Source organism: Pituophis catenifer, unplaced genomic scaffold (genome assembly GCF_029215685.1).
Source record: "Pituophis catenifer annectens isolate HBS135680 unplaced genomic scaffold, rPitCat1.0.hap2 SCAF_3, whole genome shotgun sequence".
Classification (NCBI taxonomy): Eukaryota; Metazoa; Chordata; class Lepidosauria; order Squamata; family Colubridae; genus Pituophis; species Pituophis catenifer.
The window spans coordinates 117,151,396-117,169,971 of NW_027256883.1; the positions used below are offsets into that span (position 1 = coordinate 117,151,396).

Sequence of the window (18,576 nt, forward strand, 5' to 3'; positions counted from 1 at the left end):
CAGCAAGTAAAACACCTATTAGGTAAACTGGATAAATCATTTTTAATGAGATACTATTTGTTTTCAGTATCTGGGAATTAGCTAAGTGTTTTGGCTGCTTAACTTCATACGTTAGGGAAACAACTCAACAGTTACTGTAAAAATTATCACATGCTCTCAAATGCACATGTTTTCTACATGAAGTTCATATTCCTGTAACTGTAGTAACTGTACTTATTGTAGGGCAATAAGCTGACTTTGTATAAATATACAAGGCTATTGTTTAACACACTGTAAGCCGCACTGAGTCTCCAGAGAAGGGTGGCATATAAATCAAATTAAAAAACAAAACAAAACAAAAAAACTGTAGTCAAACAAAAATTAAGCTTGAGTTGTATCCATATCCTATGGAAATAGTTGGCAAAACATGCTCACCAAGCAAGAAGGCCACCAATTCCTTCATCATAATGTTCTTCTAAAAATATCTTTCACTTTCTTGGATTTTTTTAAATTTGTAATGTGGGTTTGACTCTTATGGCAGTCATATCCTTCTGAGACAACTAATAATTCTCAAAAAGCAATGTTGATGCAATAAGAGTTTTTCCCACTTCTTTCCCCCTCCTTTTTATTTGAGGTTTGACTTAATGGGGCAAAAGAAATGGAAGTGGAATATTGCAAGTTGGGGTGAATAAAGTAGTAGTCATACTGTTCACAGATGCTTTGACATAAGCTTTGACTGCCATCTCCTGGATAAAGGGTTCAAGTTGGAAATATAACAATATGGTTTCTCCTCACTTTATGCAAATTTTCTACTATGCAATTGATCATTTTCATCCAAGAATTAGCTTTATGTAAAAATAATTTGCCATTCTATAATTTCATGACAGGACTTTTCCCCACCAAACCTGTTTGAACATTTCCCCGCCAAAATCTTTTTTCTGCCGTCACACATGCTATGAGGTGGTTATACCTTCCTCCCTCCCTCCCTTATATAAAATAAAATATATAAAATAAAAACAGCAATTGGACATAATTTGGAACAGCTTATAATTCTCCAAAGAGGGCCAGATATTTCTCTTTTTTTGCATATAAATATTATGTCTCATTATTCAAGTAGATAAAGCTCATGGATCTCCATCATTCATTAATAGGTGGAATCAGGCTGCTGAGCAGATAACTGCAGTATAGTTTAAAAGATAGTGGCTCTTTTCCCCCTGAGCAATCCAATAATGTTTGCCTTTGCATTTTTCTGACTCTACCAGCAATCCCTTAAGCGATTACATTGTTAGGATCTGCTCTGATTGTTATCATCAACCAAGATAGCAAGATCATACATGATTTTTTTTATTGCTTGGATTTGGTCCTGTCACTCAACAAAATCCGACCAGCCAACAGAGAGATAGTTTTTGTTTCTTTGTTCTTGTCCATGTTAATCTTGCCCATGGCTGTTCTTAGGAAGAAAATTTCCAAATTCTCTTTGATTCCATCAACAGTATTCTGGTCTGAGGAGGGCAGAAGGATCAGGGCAGTTATATATCTCAGCCCGCACACCTTTTCATCATTCAGCCTTACTAGCTGTTGCAGTAATTGACATTTTTGCATGAAAGTCATATCAGTTCATTTCTAACCACAGTTCAAAATGCTGGGGCAAGCCTTTTAACTCTACAGGATCCAAGTAGTGGAATGAATGTGGCTTTTTATAGCATGTAAGTAAGAAAAATTTGCCCCTCACTACCACTAGCAGGATGTTACCATGACAATGTTTGTGAAAATCCTGCTAGTAGTGATTGTAAGGAATAAATCTTTCTGACCTCATTCAAGTAATGTTCTTTCCAGAATAGGCTGCTTGGCACCAATTTGATAATCTTTTCAGTTTCATCAAAAATATTAAAGGTTCCTTTAATTATTGAATTATAAATTTTCAAATTATTAGGTTTATTTTTTTGTGGACGTAAAAGCTATTTGGAATATATCAATATAACATAAAAACTATTTTGAGTATATCAATGCAATAATATCAGCATTAATATGACTACATAATCCAACTATAATAAATAGCAAACTGTATGATTGAAATTAGTTAAGTTAATAATAAGTTGCCTATCTGGTCATTTCTCAGTTTGCAAACATTGACAGATTGCTGTCTGTCTCTTGAAGCAGAACACACTTCCTATATTTTGTTCTATATTTTGGTTTCCCTAAATATATTGTAATATATTTGCTATGCAGGCAATAATAGGAGTTACACTTTGATTCATTTGGGGGATATAAGATGGAGAAAGTTGCTTTCTTGCTTTGCATGGAAATGACAAGTTTCACTTTGAATTCCCACAAGATTGAGGCAAAAGCAAACTCTTCCTTTGCATCTTCCCTTAAAGCTGACTGTCGGGGTGCAGATGGACAATTCTTCCTTCTTAATCTAAACATTGCCTGCAAAGATTTTTGAAATTTGGCAGACAGTAAAGGAGATTAGGGCGAATATCTTAGAATATGTCTAAGCTTGATGGACTGATTGATGGACAAAGTTTTGTTTTGGTTTTTTTTTGCACAGGACATGCTGTTGAAAAAGTTACCCAAACTTGCAAAGTTAGAAAATCACTGCTATTAGTCCATATAGTCATGAATACAGGTCTTTTTGTATATTTATGAGTTGCATTCTATGATATTTAGGCATCATAAAAAATTAAGCAGATCAAAAAGTATATTTTTCTCATGGGATGAAGGTGCCTGCAAATGTACTTAAAAGTTTGCAAATGTATCTAAAAGACTCTTGTAAAATCAGTGTCTACCTGTATGCAGTGCTCTTGCTGACTAATGACATATTTGAACAGTACCTGTGCTTGAAGGGGAGGAGAGTTAATATGATGAAACTCAAACTCAAATACAAAGAGGAAGAAAATAACCACAGATGAATAGGAGTGGTAGCAGTCAGCTGAAGAGAAAATAACTTTATAATACACAATGCTGTGTGTTCCGGTGTGTACTTAATTTTCTTTGGGGGAGGAAAGGAGAACTGTAGGTTAGCTGAAAACTCATTAAAGAGCTGCTACTTTTCTATTGGGTATAATTCTTTTGCTTCCTAATCTATTGTTATTTGACATTTAGGTGGAACATCAGTATTCACACAAATTTACTGTGACGGTTAAGCAAGCTAAAAATGTCACCAAGGGGGCTTTTGGAGATATGCGTAAGTATCACTTTAGTGTTATTTATATTGTATTGTTTTCTTTTCAGTTCTTACCACATGAGTTTAGAGAGGTATGTTCTTCAGGTATGACTGATTTTCAAATTAATTTTTGCTGCTTCAGAAATTTGAAATGTAACACATGTATGTTATATTAAATAAATAAATTGAATGCAGATCTGATACCAAATTGAGTCATTTTAGAGCTTTATTCGTGGAGATTCTTAGGGCTACAAACTTACAATGCCTTTGCAGAACTGATAACATTTTTTTCTTCCAGGGCTTTCCAGATAAGGAAAAGTCTAGGTAGTGGTTGAAGGAAACATGAAGAGGGTAATTTTGTCACTGACAGCTCTGACCTTTAATAACCCTGAAATGTTTTATCTGGAATCTCCCCTATGGGGTTTTCAGAGAAAATTATTCTTTTTTTTTTTTTACTGCTTTCGTCTCTTAGAAACAGGAATATTATAAGTAGTGTTTTCGTGAAAGACCACTTCACTTTGAATTCAAGTGTGCATAAACCATAAAATACAGTGATATGGAATGGACAATGGATGGACTCTGATTATAACTTTTTTGAAGTAGAGGGAGAGGAAAGTCACTTTTGGTGGATGACTCTGTTGGATTCTATTTTTCCTTTGTAAAAAAGGGCTTGTAAGTGTTGTGCAAAGATTATCATCATCACCACCACCATCTTTCCTCTTAAAATGGTCATGTGACCATGCAATGTGTCGTATGTTCAGTTGATTATTAAGGAGAAAGGTTGTGCTAGAAGCCTGCTCTGATGTCATCCTGGGTGGAGGTAAATCATTTTCAAATAGTTTCAATGGGGAAAAAGGAAAGTCCTACTTGATTGCTGATCAGTGAGTTCTATTTACTTGCACCTGAACAGTTACAGCTGGAATTTTTGGTCTTCTTAAGATGACCACACATTCTTGTGCTGTGATACAATCATTTAAAGATGTAGTAAGATATCAGTGATACTACATTTTTTTATTCATGAATAGGTGGACCAAAATCCAGAATTTCCTAATTTGCTATGTGGCAAATTAGATTCCAAAGAATTCAAGATATGAATGTTTCAATTACCAGTTTTTTTAAAAAATAAATTAAAATGAAAAATATTTAGAAGAAACTCTGTGCACTACTTTGTCTGAAATTTACAGTAAACCTTCCATTAGCTTTTTCTAATTGTTTCCAATTCTATTACATTATGAAAAATGTTTTAGCCATTTCTTTATGTCAGATTGCAGTCAGTGAGAGATTTGGAATTCTAAGCTGAAAATCACATACTGAGCCTGGTTACATCCAGTTTGTGACAGCTGCCAGTAAAAATCAGTTCCAATAAACCCCCAATTACAAGAATATAAATACATTTGCAAAAATGTTATCAAAAATCTCTAAAAATTATTTATAAATAACAGTGTCAAATAATGAAATTTCAGAAAGACAAAATCAAAATACCATCCACCAAATAAGAATCATAACAGAGAAAGCTAGAATATAAAAACAGTTTTCACATAACTGAAGATGGACAAAATCCAAGTCCCATTGAAGAAAGAAAATTGAAGAAATCTAAGTCCCATGATCTGAGCTCCAGGTTCAGCATCTAGAGGTCACAACACATGTCTTTATTGTTGCCAAGAAAACTACAACAACATTTTCATGTAAGCAGGGGCAGTCAAGTACCATTTGAGGGACTTCATATTGCTTTTCAGTGTTTCTCATATCTCTGGCTTTTTGAGGAGCTGCATTAAAATAACAAATAATATAATAGTGCAATCTATGTTGCAATTGTTTATAGGAAAATATTCAATTGAATTATGGTTAAAAACATTTCCTGTGAACATTGATAAAGTTTTGGACTGACCCTGCTTTATCATTTGATTTACATTTCTGATTTTAGAACAACTTATCTAAACAGCTGCCTTTTCTTTTTGTTTTCCTTCAGTTTGATATAATGGTTAAGATCCTGGCATAGAAACAGAAGATTGTGAGTTGTAGCCCTGCCTTAGGCATGAAATCTAGCTGTATGACTTTGGGTCACTCTCTCTCTCTCAGACCAACCCATCTCACAGGGTTCTTGTTGTGGGTAAAATAGGTAACTCACCACCTTCAGTTACCTAAAATAGGTAACACACAACTGTCAGTTACCTATGAAGTAATAAAGGTAGGATAAAAATCTAATAAATAAAAAATAATTTATCCTGATTTCTTTTTTTTGTTTTCTAAATTTTGTCTGCAGAAGAATTCATTTAAGTAAAACACATTTCATCACCCAGAATATTTCTGTTTTTTTCCTTTTATTACCTCACTTTCATTAAGCCCATAGTAGAGTACCTCTACTACTTGTTAATAACAGAACTGAGCATTCCTCAGTTCTTTTATTAACGAATTGTATCCATAGCAGCTAGTAATTAAATTAGAAGATTGTTTAAAAGCTTAATTAGAAGATTCTATTAATCCCTTTTTCATTTTCAAAAATACACATTTAGTTCTGACCTAACAAATTTGAATGTTAGAATGTTAGTAAAAGAAGTGTTGTTTGTAGGGAGTCTGGAAACTGGATTCTGAAACAGTCTATTAAAACGTGTATTTTCCATTCAACCAGTCAACAAGCCATCAATCTTCATACTGCTTGCTGAAGCTGATTACATCGCATTTTCTTAAGGGCTAAGGTTGCAAAATTAACTAGAGATCAGAATGTGATTGCAATTATAGCTTTAACTATGTTTAGTTTCAGTCTTCTACGCCAGTATATTTTTTATCATAGGAATACCTTTTCATTAATATGTGTATAATAAAATTTAAAAAGGTATCTGATTTGAAAGCAGAATGGCTTTATGATAGTGTAACTCAACCAGCCAAATAAAGATAAGATCCATTTTTACTATGTACTCATCTAAAAAACATGGACACTGTTCAAGCTTTGAGCAAACAGGCATCAGCAAGCATCAGCATTCATAAGGAGGTATCCTCATAGGAAAAAATAAAACCACCCCAGAATGTCTGCTTTATAAAATCATCACAATAAAAATAATTTAAAATGTACTCAACAATATACAAGCCTATTTGAAAAAGAATGTACTTTTGACTTTTGATGACTTATATTGCTGGTCACTCTTTTGGACAAATTTTCATTCTGGAAGTTAAGAAACCTTGTATAAGACAGAATGCTACTAAAAAGACTTTATTCTGCTACATCAGAATCTGTGCCATGATCATAGCATCTTATTACAGCGTGCTTTCCCTGCATTATCCTCACCTGCTGCTACTTCAAAGCCCATCCAGCACAATCTTTTCCCAATTGAGCATTACCTGTGCTAAATACTCAGGGAATCTACCAACACTCGGGATGGGGGAGGGGAGTTGGAGTCCTTTACACTGTAGTTGCTCCTACTTTCTTCTTCCTGAAAGCAGAGATGATAGCAAAATATGAATGTTCTTTGAGATATAGTAGCTCTTACTCCAAAGTTTTCAGGGAGTGAATCTTTTGATTCAGATGATACTGTGGGATTTGGGATGAGAATATCCTGCCGTTGATTCACAATTTTCTATGCCTGGGATTAGGTTGTTGTGGTTTGTTTTTTTTTTTTTTAGAGATGATGAATGCTGTTCATACATTGTGGGTAGTAAAAAGGCTTAACTATAAAACAAGTTTGTTATTCGGACATAGGATGAATTTATCCATATACCGACTAACATTAACGAGACTATCAGAGTGGCTTCATATACAGGTATTCAAAGTGGCTACATATATCTGTAAAGTCCTGTATTGGATTTTTCCACCTGATGATCTCCTGACAATCCTAAATTGAGAGCAGATGCATATATTTGCCTGCAGAAGGGATAAGTCATTGTTTCACAATGTCAGATAAATACTTCAATTAGCATAAGGCTATAATTAGCATGCTTGCTCTTGGGCACTAATTTAGCCATACTTTGACTGCTGATATATGCATGAATGTCTATAGTCTTTCTCTTTACATAAGAGTGATGTGAGGGCACAGCAGTTAAGACACTGGTCTTGTCAGCTGGAAAGCTGACAGCTCAGGTTTGAGACCCAAGTGCCACAGAATGGGATGAGCTCCCATCCTCACTCCAGCTCCTGCTAATCTAGCAGTTTGAAAGCATTCAAATGCAAGTACATAAATAAGTACCACTTTGGTGGGAAGGTAGCAGTGCTCCGTGATGTCATGCTGGCCATATGACCATGGAACTGTCTTCAGACAGTGCTGGGTCAATGGCCTTGAAATGGAAATCATCCCCTATAGTTGGCAACAACTAGTGGAGTAAAATCTGCAGGTACTTCTTTACTTTTACCTTTTTCTCTGTATATACTATTATGCTTAATATGGGAGATGTTTTTTTGGACCTATTTATTGATTCTTTAATTCATTTTAGTGTGTTTAGTTGTTTTCTCCTTACTAAGTAAAGCTAATCAGATGGATAATGGTTGTATCAAACTTGATGACCACTTTATGTTATTGCAAGAGTAGTATAACTTTCATATAGTTTTATATGATATATAGTTTTAAATAGATATCATATAAAACTTTTACATAGTACTTTTTTTACATAGTACTTTTATAGTATCTCTTTAGAAATCAGTTCTTAAACAGCATGTAAAAAATAGGTTTAAGGAATATGATGTTATGGCTGACCTACAGGTTTTCAGAGAAGCTATTGCTAATACCATCATGTTCTTATTTTATTACAGTAGACACTCCTGATCCCTATGTGGAGCTCTTTATTCCCACAGCACCAGACAGCAGGAAGAGAACAAACTATATCAACAACAATGTGAATCCTGAGTGGAATGAAACTTTTGAGATAATTTTGGATCCCAACCAGGAAAATATTCTGGAGGTACTAGTACAAATATCTGTAGGGAAAAGGACTCATGCGGTGTGGATACTATATTAAAAATATTAAATGCAATGTCAAAAGAGGCAGACTAATTCAGCAACTTGGTAGTACAGGGGTTTAAGGCACCCTGTTATTAAGCTTATTAAGACCAGCTGCCTGCAATTATTGCAGGGTTCGAATCTCGCCAAGGCTCAAGGTTGACTCAGCCTTCCATCCTTTCTAAGGTAGGTGAAATGAGGACCCAGTTTGTGGGGGCAATAAGCTGACTTTGTATAAATATACAAAAGGATGAAGGCTATTGCTGAGCACATTGTAAGCCGCCCTGAGTCTCCGGAGAAGGGCGGCATATAAATCAAATTTAAAAAACAAAACAAAACTGTGTGTGTTAAGTACCCTTGTTCTATCTCTATCTATCCATCATCTTAAGGTGGTATGCTTTATGACTTTCTACCCTGTTTCTCCCAAAATAAGATCTCCCCTGATAATAAGCCTAATCGGGCTTTTGAGTGCATGGCAATAAGGCCAAGCACTTATTTCAGGGTTCAAAAAAATATAAGACAGGGTCTTATTTTGGAGAAAACACAGGTATTATAAATGAAAGTTTACTGAATGAAACAATCTAAGGGCTGATATTTGCTTTTCTACATGGCATGAATGTATATTTAATCACATTAGCCTCTTCTCTGTCTGTCTCTGTCTGTCTCTATCTCTATCCATCATCTATCATCCATCCATCCATCCATCCATCCATCCATCCATCCATCCATCTATCTATCTATCTATCTATCTTATCTGTCTGTCTATCTATCACATCTCTCTCTCTCTTTCTCTCTCTCTCTCCCTCTCTCTCTCTCTCCCTCTCTCTCTCTCTCTTCTCCACCACCCATCTCCCTTGCAGAGGGACACCTTCAGTCTAAAGTTGTATAGTCCAAATTGCAAGGAGACGTAGACCTAGTGTGCAAAGAGAGAAAGGCATTTGGAGAATGGAAAAAAGAAATTAAACTGGGGAATCTAAAAGGATTAACTTGGACAGTGTGTTTCTGAGCACCTTTTCTACCATTGTGAAATAACTCTAACCAAAATGATAAGTATAAAATGACAAGATGAGACATCTTGTGAGCAGAGATTTGGGCATTTAGTAGTCTAAGCTCATCTCTTTTGATGAAGTACTTTTACAAGTATAAAATATTATGAGAAACAGTAGGAATCACAGAGCTAAGATTAACACACAGACACCCACACACGCCCACACACGCCCACACACACACACACACACACACACACACACACACACACACACACACAGAGGTGTATACATCTAAAATATACAGGCCGTCTATAATATACTGTAATATAGACCAGAATGAGAAAGTTCCAATATGAATTTCTCATTTCAAAAATACACGTTTTATTGCAGCTGGTCTATAGCTTCTGAATGTCAGTCTAGCTTGAAATGAGCTTTGTAATATTACTTATTTCTCCCTTTCTAAGTAAATGAGCCCATTTGAGAAAGGATAAAGGGAAGAACAACAGGGAGGGGAATGTTCTAAAGAGAGGCAAAATATTGGGTTCATCAGAAATAATTTTTCTACAGAGTATGACATTTTGTTTGCTTTCTGAACAGAATAATTAGTTATCTCCTGCCTTTAGAAATCAGAAGTTTGTATTTTTACAAAATATTACAGCATTATATGACAATCAGGAGTAAATATCAGTTTGGCCAATCTAATTTATGTCCAGTAGGTATACAACTATGTCCATTCATCCTGAAGAACTAGTTGCTGGTCTAACATAATTTTAGTACTAATCATTTGTAAAAATACAAATATTTTTTTCAAAACTATCATGTGTGCAATCTCTCAGTATAATTGTTTTGCCATTTTTGGTAAAGGTTTACAGGTTTTCCAATTAAAAAAAAGTAAAAATATTTAACCAATATTGCTTTGTTGACTTGAAGTGAAATAAGTTGGTAACAAAATGTGTTTTTAGATCTTTAATCAATCCAATGTATGTTGAAAATTAACTTAAAGTTTTGTTTACTAAGCATGTTTGCTTCATTTTTAAAAAGTCTTCTTTTACATTTGTTTAGGATATGAGAAGGTTCAGTTTAAGTGTATCTTTTTTCAGATTACTCTTATGGATGCAAATTATGTGATGGATGAGACTATTGGTACAGCAACTTTTCCCATTTCATCTTTGAAAATTGGGGAGAAGAAGCAAGTTCCATTCATCATTAATAAAGTAAGTTCCAAAATCAACATGGTCACTTTCCAAGGTTATAAGTCGAGGATCTAAAATCTAGAATCTAGTGATTATACACAAATGATGTTCTTTACTTCTGTTAAACATTTCTGGTGCTGAAAATGATGCGATCTGTTGAAATTACAAAGATTACAAAATTATGACTGGGATATTGAGGATATGAATCAAACCACATATTTTATTTTATTCTTTGAAGCTTTTCAAAGAGTGCTAATCTTAGTATTTTTTAATAAAAGATTTACCTGGCTGAAGCCACTGCTGTAGGCAGTGTCTTAAAATGAAATTTATTTTGTAGTCCAATTTGCACAGATGGATGAACAATGCACATGTTGATAGCTGCAATTGTGAAGAGCCATCCATTAGAAGCCATAAGCCATGTTTAAACATACTTACATTTTGCTATCCCAGATTTTTTAGTCCTTCATTTGTAGTGTCAAGACCTGAGCCATGTTCATATATCAATTGAACAGCATCTAGTTTTTTTCATAACTAGATTGCTGAATCTGGTGTTTGTTCAATTTTGGATAATAGCCATACTTTGAAAAATGAATTTGATTTGAAAAGATACCTGTCAAGTTTTTCTGTTGTCTGATTTTGATAGTTTGCATGAGTCTAGATTTTAATTCCTTTTTTTTGATATGGATGGAATGTGTTACTTCATTTTTTTCTCTCCGTTCCTATCAGTAATGCATTTCAAAATCACTTCCCAGATAAAATTGCTCTGATTACTTATGCAACATGGCAGTACTATTTATTATCGGCACCCTATGTAACAGCATTGCAAAAAAAAAATCATATTACATTGGTTATAAGATGAACTCCATTACATTTTTTTTACTAAGTCATATATTATTCCTTCTCTTAGGAACATATATTGATTTTTTCCCCGTGTCTTCCAGAGAATATAAGATGTAAAACTTCCCTTGCCCCAGCCGCCCTCCCCTCCCAATCTCTTTCCTCCCCTCCCCTCCTCTCTTTAATATGAAATTATTCTGCAGTTTGTGTTTTTGTGATCCAAATGGTGAGTGAATATGAGATAGTATTCAACTGTATTGATAATGTATTGAGACCAAGGAAATATATTTATGTTTATTCTTAAAAATAGTTCATACCACTTCTTGATTTAAATAAAACAAAAGTATGAAATATAAATAACAATGTTTTTTGAGAAAAATGTAGTGACTTAAAAAAGGCTTTTAAAGCCTGGAAAGTTAGAAAAAAATATAAACTGGTAGGTGATTAATGTTAGGCGAGATTCCTTTGTTTATAAGACAATAGATCACAAATTTCTTGACAAAAATTGTGATACAGTTATAACATTGTTTGTTTAGGTTATAGAAGTCATATTGGAGGTCTCTCTTGAAGTTTGGTAAGTAATCTTGGTATTCACAAAGTGTATTTGAAGAAATGATAGCATTGAGACATGTCTTCCTTTTTTGTGCAATTATGATGTATAAACTGTATCATAAAGATCTATTGGACTACAATGACATAGGATTGAGAATCCATTGAGATAGGCAGGATTGTCTTGTTGATCTCAACGTAGGATATTGCTGTAGTTTAGTTCTGTGTATATTTATTTGGCAGTCCTGTATTTTGCGTTATCTGTAGTTATGTTTCACTGAATTCCTCTGGCATGTATCCACAAGCATGATTTATGTTATCTTGGTACTATAATTTGGCCTGAAACTGATGGCAGTGAAGCCAGACAATTCACTTCCTTCTGAGCCTTTTGGAGCTGCAAGCATTACCAACATATTTAAAAATTCAGCACTTTAAATATTATTAAACCATCATTTAAGTGGCATTACAGAAAGTCCATGCTTGAGCAGGACATTATTGGCATAGAACTTAAGTAGATTAAATTGTTCTTTAAGTGGGAGTTTTAGGACTAAACAGGTGTTTTGCTCAGCAGCTCTTCAACAGACCTCCGTTTCAGCATGGCTCTGTGTGATGAAGAGAAGGAATTCCGACAGCAGCGGAAAACTAGAGTAATGCATCATCTGAACAAGTTATTGGGAGCTGATTTGGCCTCCATTCGTGATGTAAGTTGGAGGGCTTATATCCATGATGGCGAACCTATGGCACATGTGCCAGAGGTGGCGGCAGTGCCTTCTCTGATGGCACACAAGCCGTCGCCTCAGTTCAGCTCTGCTGCGCATGCATGCGTGCCTCTCGCCAGCCAGCTCATTGGGTCATTGGGTCTCTGCTGCACATGCGGGGGGCATGTGAGGGGCCATGTGCGCATGTGTAGGGGCAGGGGGCATGTAGAGGTCACGCAGGGATGGGGCGCATGCAGGGGGCCACATACATTGCATTTTGGGGGTTCAGCCATGCATTCACGCGCATGTGCACTTTTGGCACTCGGTCTGGAAAAGGTTAGCCATCACTGGCTTATATCCAGCAGTCTTTAGTTCAACCCCACAATGATCCAAAGCTACATTGCATTAGATTTTTTTTTTACTGTAACTTCAAATCCTATTTCACCTTTCAACTCTCTGTAAATTTTTGTTTCCATGTACTTTCATTTATTTATTTTTTATTTATTTTTAATTTGATTTATATGCCGCCCTTCTCCGGAGACTCAGGGCGGCTTACAATGCGTTAAGCAATAGCCTTCATACTTTTGTATATTTTATACAAAGTCAGCATATTGCCCCCACAAACTGGGTCCTCATTTCATCTACCTTAGAAAGGATGGAAGGCTGAGTCAACCTTGAGCCTTGGAGAGATTCGAACCAGCAGAAATTGCAGGCAGCTGTGTTAATAACAGGGTGCGTAGACCACTGTACTATCAAGGCTCTCATCAGCAAGCCACTCGGTTTCTCCAAATCTGGAATACTTGTTGAAGTTCTCATATCATTTTGTTTCAGTTGAAAACTTTGGTTTTTAATCTTAAGCAAAACACTTTAAACTTTCTTATCAAGTGCTTTGCCTAATGCTATGCATGATTGCTAAGACTTTGTTTGCTTTCCTAACTAGCTAAGTCTAGTTCTAACTAATTAGGTTAGAGTTAGTTATTCTAGTAATAACTAATTATAACTGCTTAAGTTTTTTTTTTTTTAAAAAAAAAACCTCTAGCCTCTAATAATTTTATTTGGTTTGTTTGAGTTGAAATTATGAAAATTTATTGGAACATTTGTTTGATCTGTGAGACATGCGGTCTTGATATGTGGGAAAATGGGAACTAGAAAGGACAGGAGATATACACAGTGTTCTTATTTTCTCAAACATTTCTCATTGCTTATAATGTCCAAATATGAACTTTTGTGTTGTTAAACGGTCCAGAAATGGTTTTGGTCAGCACAGCAAACAAATTAACAAATAATTTATCATTACGTATGCTTTCTCTATACTGAATATCTTAAAGTAAAATTAGAGATTATTTCTAAATTTTCATGCATAAGGCAGAGAGAGACAGTAACTATAAATGACATGCTAACATACAGGTCAGTGCTCCAATTTTTAAAATGGTGGGTTAGTAAAGTTGTTTATAGATTAGAATTTTCTAGCCTATTGTTTTTTTTCCTATAAAAACCTCAAAACTGATCTCTCTGAAGAGTATTAAATACAGATCAGCTCTTGGCAAATGTTTCTTCAAACGCTGGATGAAGAAAGATACAAGCCATGGGTTGTGTTTAGGAGTGAACAAATGATTTTTTGGATGGGTGGGTTTTCTGTTACATTCAGTGGTGGGTTGTCCCCGGTTCGCACTGGTTCTATAGAACTGGTAGTAAAACCAGTGGGAGGCTCCACCCACCAACCCCGATGTCATCAAAACGCTTCTGCGCATGTGCAGAAGCTTCTACGCTCATGCACGCATGCAGCCCCGCTGCGAACCAGTAGTAAAGGTAAGTAGAACCCACCCCCTGGTTACATTATGTGTTTTATATAATGTTACCATGACTATATAATGTCTTGCTCGTGTTGTGTGATAAATACCTTAGAAGGCATCTACATTGTATGTTTTTCCAGGTGCCAGTAATAGCAGTCTTGGGATCTGGAGGTGGATTTCGGGCAACTGTGGGATTATCTGGAGTAATGAAAGCACTGTATGAATCTGGAATTTTAGACTGTGCAACATATATTGCTGGTTTATCTGGATCCACATGGCAAGTTTGATTTTTTTTAAAAAAGCTTTTTTTATTTTAATAGGCAATACCTTACTCTTATTATGTATATTTTTTATCCCTTGATTCTATAGCTAAATTGCCAAAATCTTTTAAAAAAGGGTAAATCAGCTTTTAGCTAGTGGTTGACTTCTATTTCTAATTCTTTGGTTTGGTGATTTAAAAATCTTTCTGAGTTAATAAAAGCTTGCAATTTAGGTTTTTAATGTTTTAGTTACACTATTTGAGAAAATTGAAACCTATAAAAACAAATTTGCCTTAAACTTATACTTACAGTGTATGGTTCACTAATCAGCTAAAATTGTCTGCAATAAATCTTCAGTATAGCTCAAGGGTGCTTTAAATGTACTGAAAATAAAATATCACTTCATAACATGAAAGCAATTATATTGTTTATTATTACTGAATCCTTAAAATAATGGATTTGATTGATTTCTAAAACTAGTAGTTCTTAGAGCATAAAATAAAAGGAAATTCACAGTCCCTTGAAGATAGCTTTCCCAGGGAATTTGTGCTACCAGATGACTCAATCTTTCATCAAGCATTAAGAGAACTTGACTCTAGAGCAGGGGTGTCAAACTTGCGGTGTCACATTGTCATGTGACATATCACAACTTTTTTCCCCTTTGCCAAAATGGGGGTGGGCATGGCCAGCACATGACACATCTGGCCCACGGGCTGTGAGTTTGACACCCCTGTTCTAGAGTAAAGTTCTCTTACTGCTTGATGAAAGATTGAGTCGTCTGGTAGCATAGGTCATATTGTCAAAATTTAAAAAAGAACTCAAGCATCTGAGTTCTGGACTAGGAAGGCAAGTAGAAATAGGTAGGAGTAAGACAACTTTAATTTATAATATTACTTTGTTTTTTCTTTCTTGGAATATTCTATTATTTTATATTGATAGCTAATAATTGATAGTCTGTTCAATTGTGACAATGGTATAAATTCAATTAACAAACTTAATATTTTCCTGCTGTAAAGGCTAAAGAGGCTGCAGCCCTAGATGAAATTTTGTCAGTTTTTTAGAATAAACTTAGTCAAAATGAAATTTAAAAAATGGCATAACTACTGTCAGATATATTTTGAGGATCAGTAAATATAATTTAAAATCTTGCTGCCAAATGATGAAATTAGAATTCTTAAATTGAAGTAATCTCCTCTCTTAAAAACTATGTTTCTGGTAGCATGCTATCTTAAACATGGAGATTAGAGAAATACATATTGTATGTCCCAGTTAATTAGAGGACTGAGTATTTATAAACAATTAAAGTTTTATTAAATATGTATATATAATATAAATTATTTTAGATAAACGTAAAATACACAAGTTTCACCAGTGTTTTGTTTTTCTTCTCCTCCCCTCCGCTTTTCTCTTATTTATTTATTTAAAAAATTTACATGGCTGCCCAACTCACTCTTGGTGACTCCGGGTGGCTTGTAAGGATAAGACCCCAGTACAACAAACTAATAACTCTCCCCACCACCAGTGATAATAATTAGATCAGCCACTTGATGGGCTCCATTTAATTCTGGGGTCCCCAGGCCCACTGGCAGAACTATGTCTTCAGGGCCTTGCAAAAGGGTGTCAAAGTGGTGGCCAATCTTATCTCTGCAGGGATGATGTTCCACAGAGAGGGACTCATTACAGAAACAGCTCTTCTTTGTCCTGCTAGATGGACCTTCTTAAGATGATCCCATATGATTCCCTGCTTTCCCATTATGGCGGGTTGGGTAGATATGACTGGGAAAATATGGTTCTTCAAATAACATCGACTCAAGCCATGTAGAACTTTGAAAGTGTCAACCAGCACCTTGAGTTGGACTCAGAAGCAATTTGGCAACTGATTATTCCACAAGAGAAGTGACATGTGCAAATCTAGGCTTACCCAAACCCATGTGGGCCACCACATTTTGAACCAATTAAACCTTCTAGATACTTTTCAAGGCAGTTCCATGTAAAACACATTGCAATAGTCAAGATAGGAGGTGACATAGGTGAGGGGAACAGTGAGTAGGAAATGTTGGTCCAAGAAAGGCCTAACTCACAGGCCCTCCTAGCCGAGACTGCCACCTGCTCTTTAAGCAGTAGTTGTGAGTCCTGGAGAGCGTCCCCTCATTTGTCACCATTATTGGTTGAAGATCTTGTGACCATCTTTGGTCCATTTTTATGTGCACTAAAAATATTGTTTTGGTCTGTTCATAGGTACATGTCAACCCTGTATTCTCATCCAGATTTCCCAGTGAAAGGGCCAAAGGAGATAAATGTTGAGTTGAGGAACAGTATTAGTCACACCCCACTGAAACTACTTACACCCCAGAAAGTGAAGCGATACATTGAAGCACTATGGAAAAAGAAGAGGTCTGGGCAGCCTGTGACATTTACAGATATCTTCGGAATGTTGATAGGAGAAACACTGGTTCAAAATGTAAGCATTGGTCAAAAGATTTAGGGAAGCTGTTTAAATCTTAGGTGCATAATATTTGTGTAAATACAGCTTGATGCATCAGAACTGCTGACTTTGTAGTAGAAACTGCAGACAACGATGAAAAAACTCTGCTAATCATAATTAAACCAATGGTTTGAATTCTAGTTATAACTACAACATAATCTAATACAAATGTGAGTTGGGCTCTGCCTTTTGGTTACCCAGAAAGCTGCAGTAGCTACCCAATACTTCTATTACCACTTTATCATAAATATTCAAATGTCAAAAATTCATCCTGCCCCCCACGCATGTGTGTGTAGCCCCCCGCACACGCTCCACTCCCATGCATGCGCACACGCCCCCCACATATGCCCCCTCTGCACATGTGTGCATGGCCCCCCTGCATGCGCCCCACACCCCACGCATATGTGGCAGGGACCCGAAGACCAGCTGGCCAGTGGGAGGCACGCGCGCATACGCAGAAGAGCTGAACTGGGGCGACGGCTTGCGTGCCATCAGAAAGGTTCACCATCATGGGTATAGTCTGTTATTTTAGCACATAAAATTAAATAATACCCATTTACATCAGCAATATAACCTGTTGTTATATTGTTTCAACTGTTGTACATCAGTTGAAAATAGCAATAGCAATCGCACTTAGATTTATATACCGCTTCACGGTGCTTTACAGCCCTCTCTAAGTGGTTTACAATATCAGCATATTGCCCCCAACAATCTGGGTCCTCATTTTACTGACCTTGGAAGGATGGAAGGATGAGTCAACTTTGAGCCGATGAGAATATCCTTTGAGTTTCCTAATATATGAATAATATTTTCACTGTTTTTAAATTTTTATTATAATTAGTATTTATTGTGAAAGTTATAGAAAGTTATTGGCACATAAGCTGCTCAGAGTCTGAAAGAGTAGGAGTGCTTTATAAGCCTAATGAATAGAACCAGTAATCACCAACTTGTGATTTTTAACCAGACTAATCAGTAGTGAGAAGGCTTTCTTAGTCTTTGTTACAAGATTATTAATTTATAATTTCCATGTAGATAATTCTGTTACATTTTTGGTGTATGTTCAGCTGGTTTATGACCATAATGAAGTAACCTGAAGTAACTTTTTTGTATTTTAAAAAAAGTAAAACTCTGAGGGAGATAGGTGATTAAAAATATGAAATATGAATAAATATATCAGCTTCAGTTCAAATATTAAACTACATAATTCTGTTTCCTTTTTGCAGAGAATGGATATCACTTTATCTTATATGAGGGAAAAAGTCAACAAAGCACAGTCAGCTTTGCCACTTTTTACCTGTCTTCATGTTAAACCTGATGTGTCAGAACTGATGTTTGCAGGTCGGTGTTCTCACTATCTGGGTTCAGTCAGCCTTTATTTATTTAAGACCATCCTATTCAAGAATGAATAGGAAAAAAATGAATTTCCAGACAAGACAAATTATCCAAAACACACCCATGAGGAGCTCAACAACCACCCTACTTCAGAGCTTGGGAGAAGTTTTAAGGACTTCTAGAACCCCATTTTTTGAGAGAGGCACATGTACAGTATCTTTAGAGAGACGCTATCCTAGAGGGCAGGCATGTATGTTGGGTCCCAATAGATGGCACTGTTAATAGATGGCAGATAACATACCAACTATGTAGATCTTACCTGATGAGCAGAAACCATGGAAGGTGGTCCTCGGATAACTTGACCGTATTT

General features: G+C 35.7%; 1 protein-coding gene across 1 annotated transcript in view; it reads left to right on the forward strand.

The window, feature by feature from the left end:
• PLA2G4A (phospholipase A2 group IVA) overlaps nt 1-18,576 on the forward strand; it is a 53,621-nt gene that overhangs the window by 4,927 nt on the left and 30,118 nt on the right. The window contains exons 2-9 of the mRNA XM_070939291.1: nt 3,085-3,166; nt 7,884-8,032; nt 10,160-10,273; nt 11,626-11,663; nt 12,210-12,339; nt 14,270-14,406; nt 16,628-16,850; nt 18,098-18,212. Of these exons, the coding sequence (XP_070795392.1) occupies nt 3,085-3,166; nt 7,884-8,032; nt 10,160-10,273; nt 11,626-11,663; nt 12,210-12,339; nt 14,270-14,406; nt 16,628-16,850; nt 18,098-18,212 (988 nt within the window). The remainder of the gene's footprint in view (nt 1-3,084; nt 3,167-7,883; nt 8,033-10,159; nt 10,274-11,625; nt 11,664-12,209; nt 12,340-14,269; nt 14,407-16,627; nt 16,851-18,097; nt 18,213-18,576) is intronic.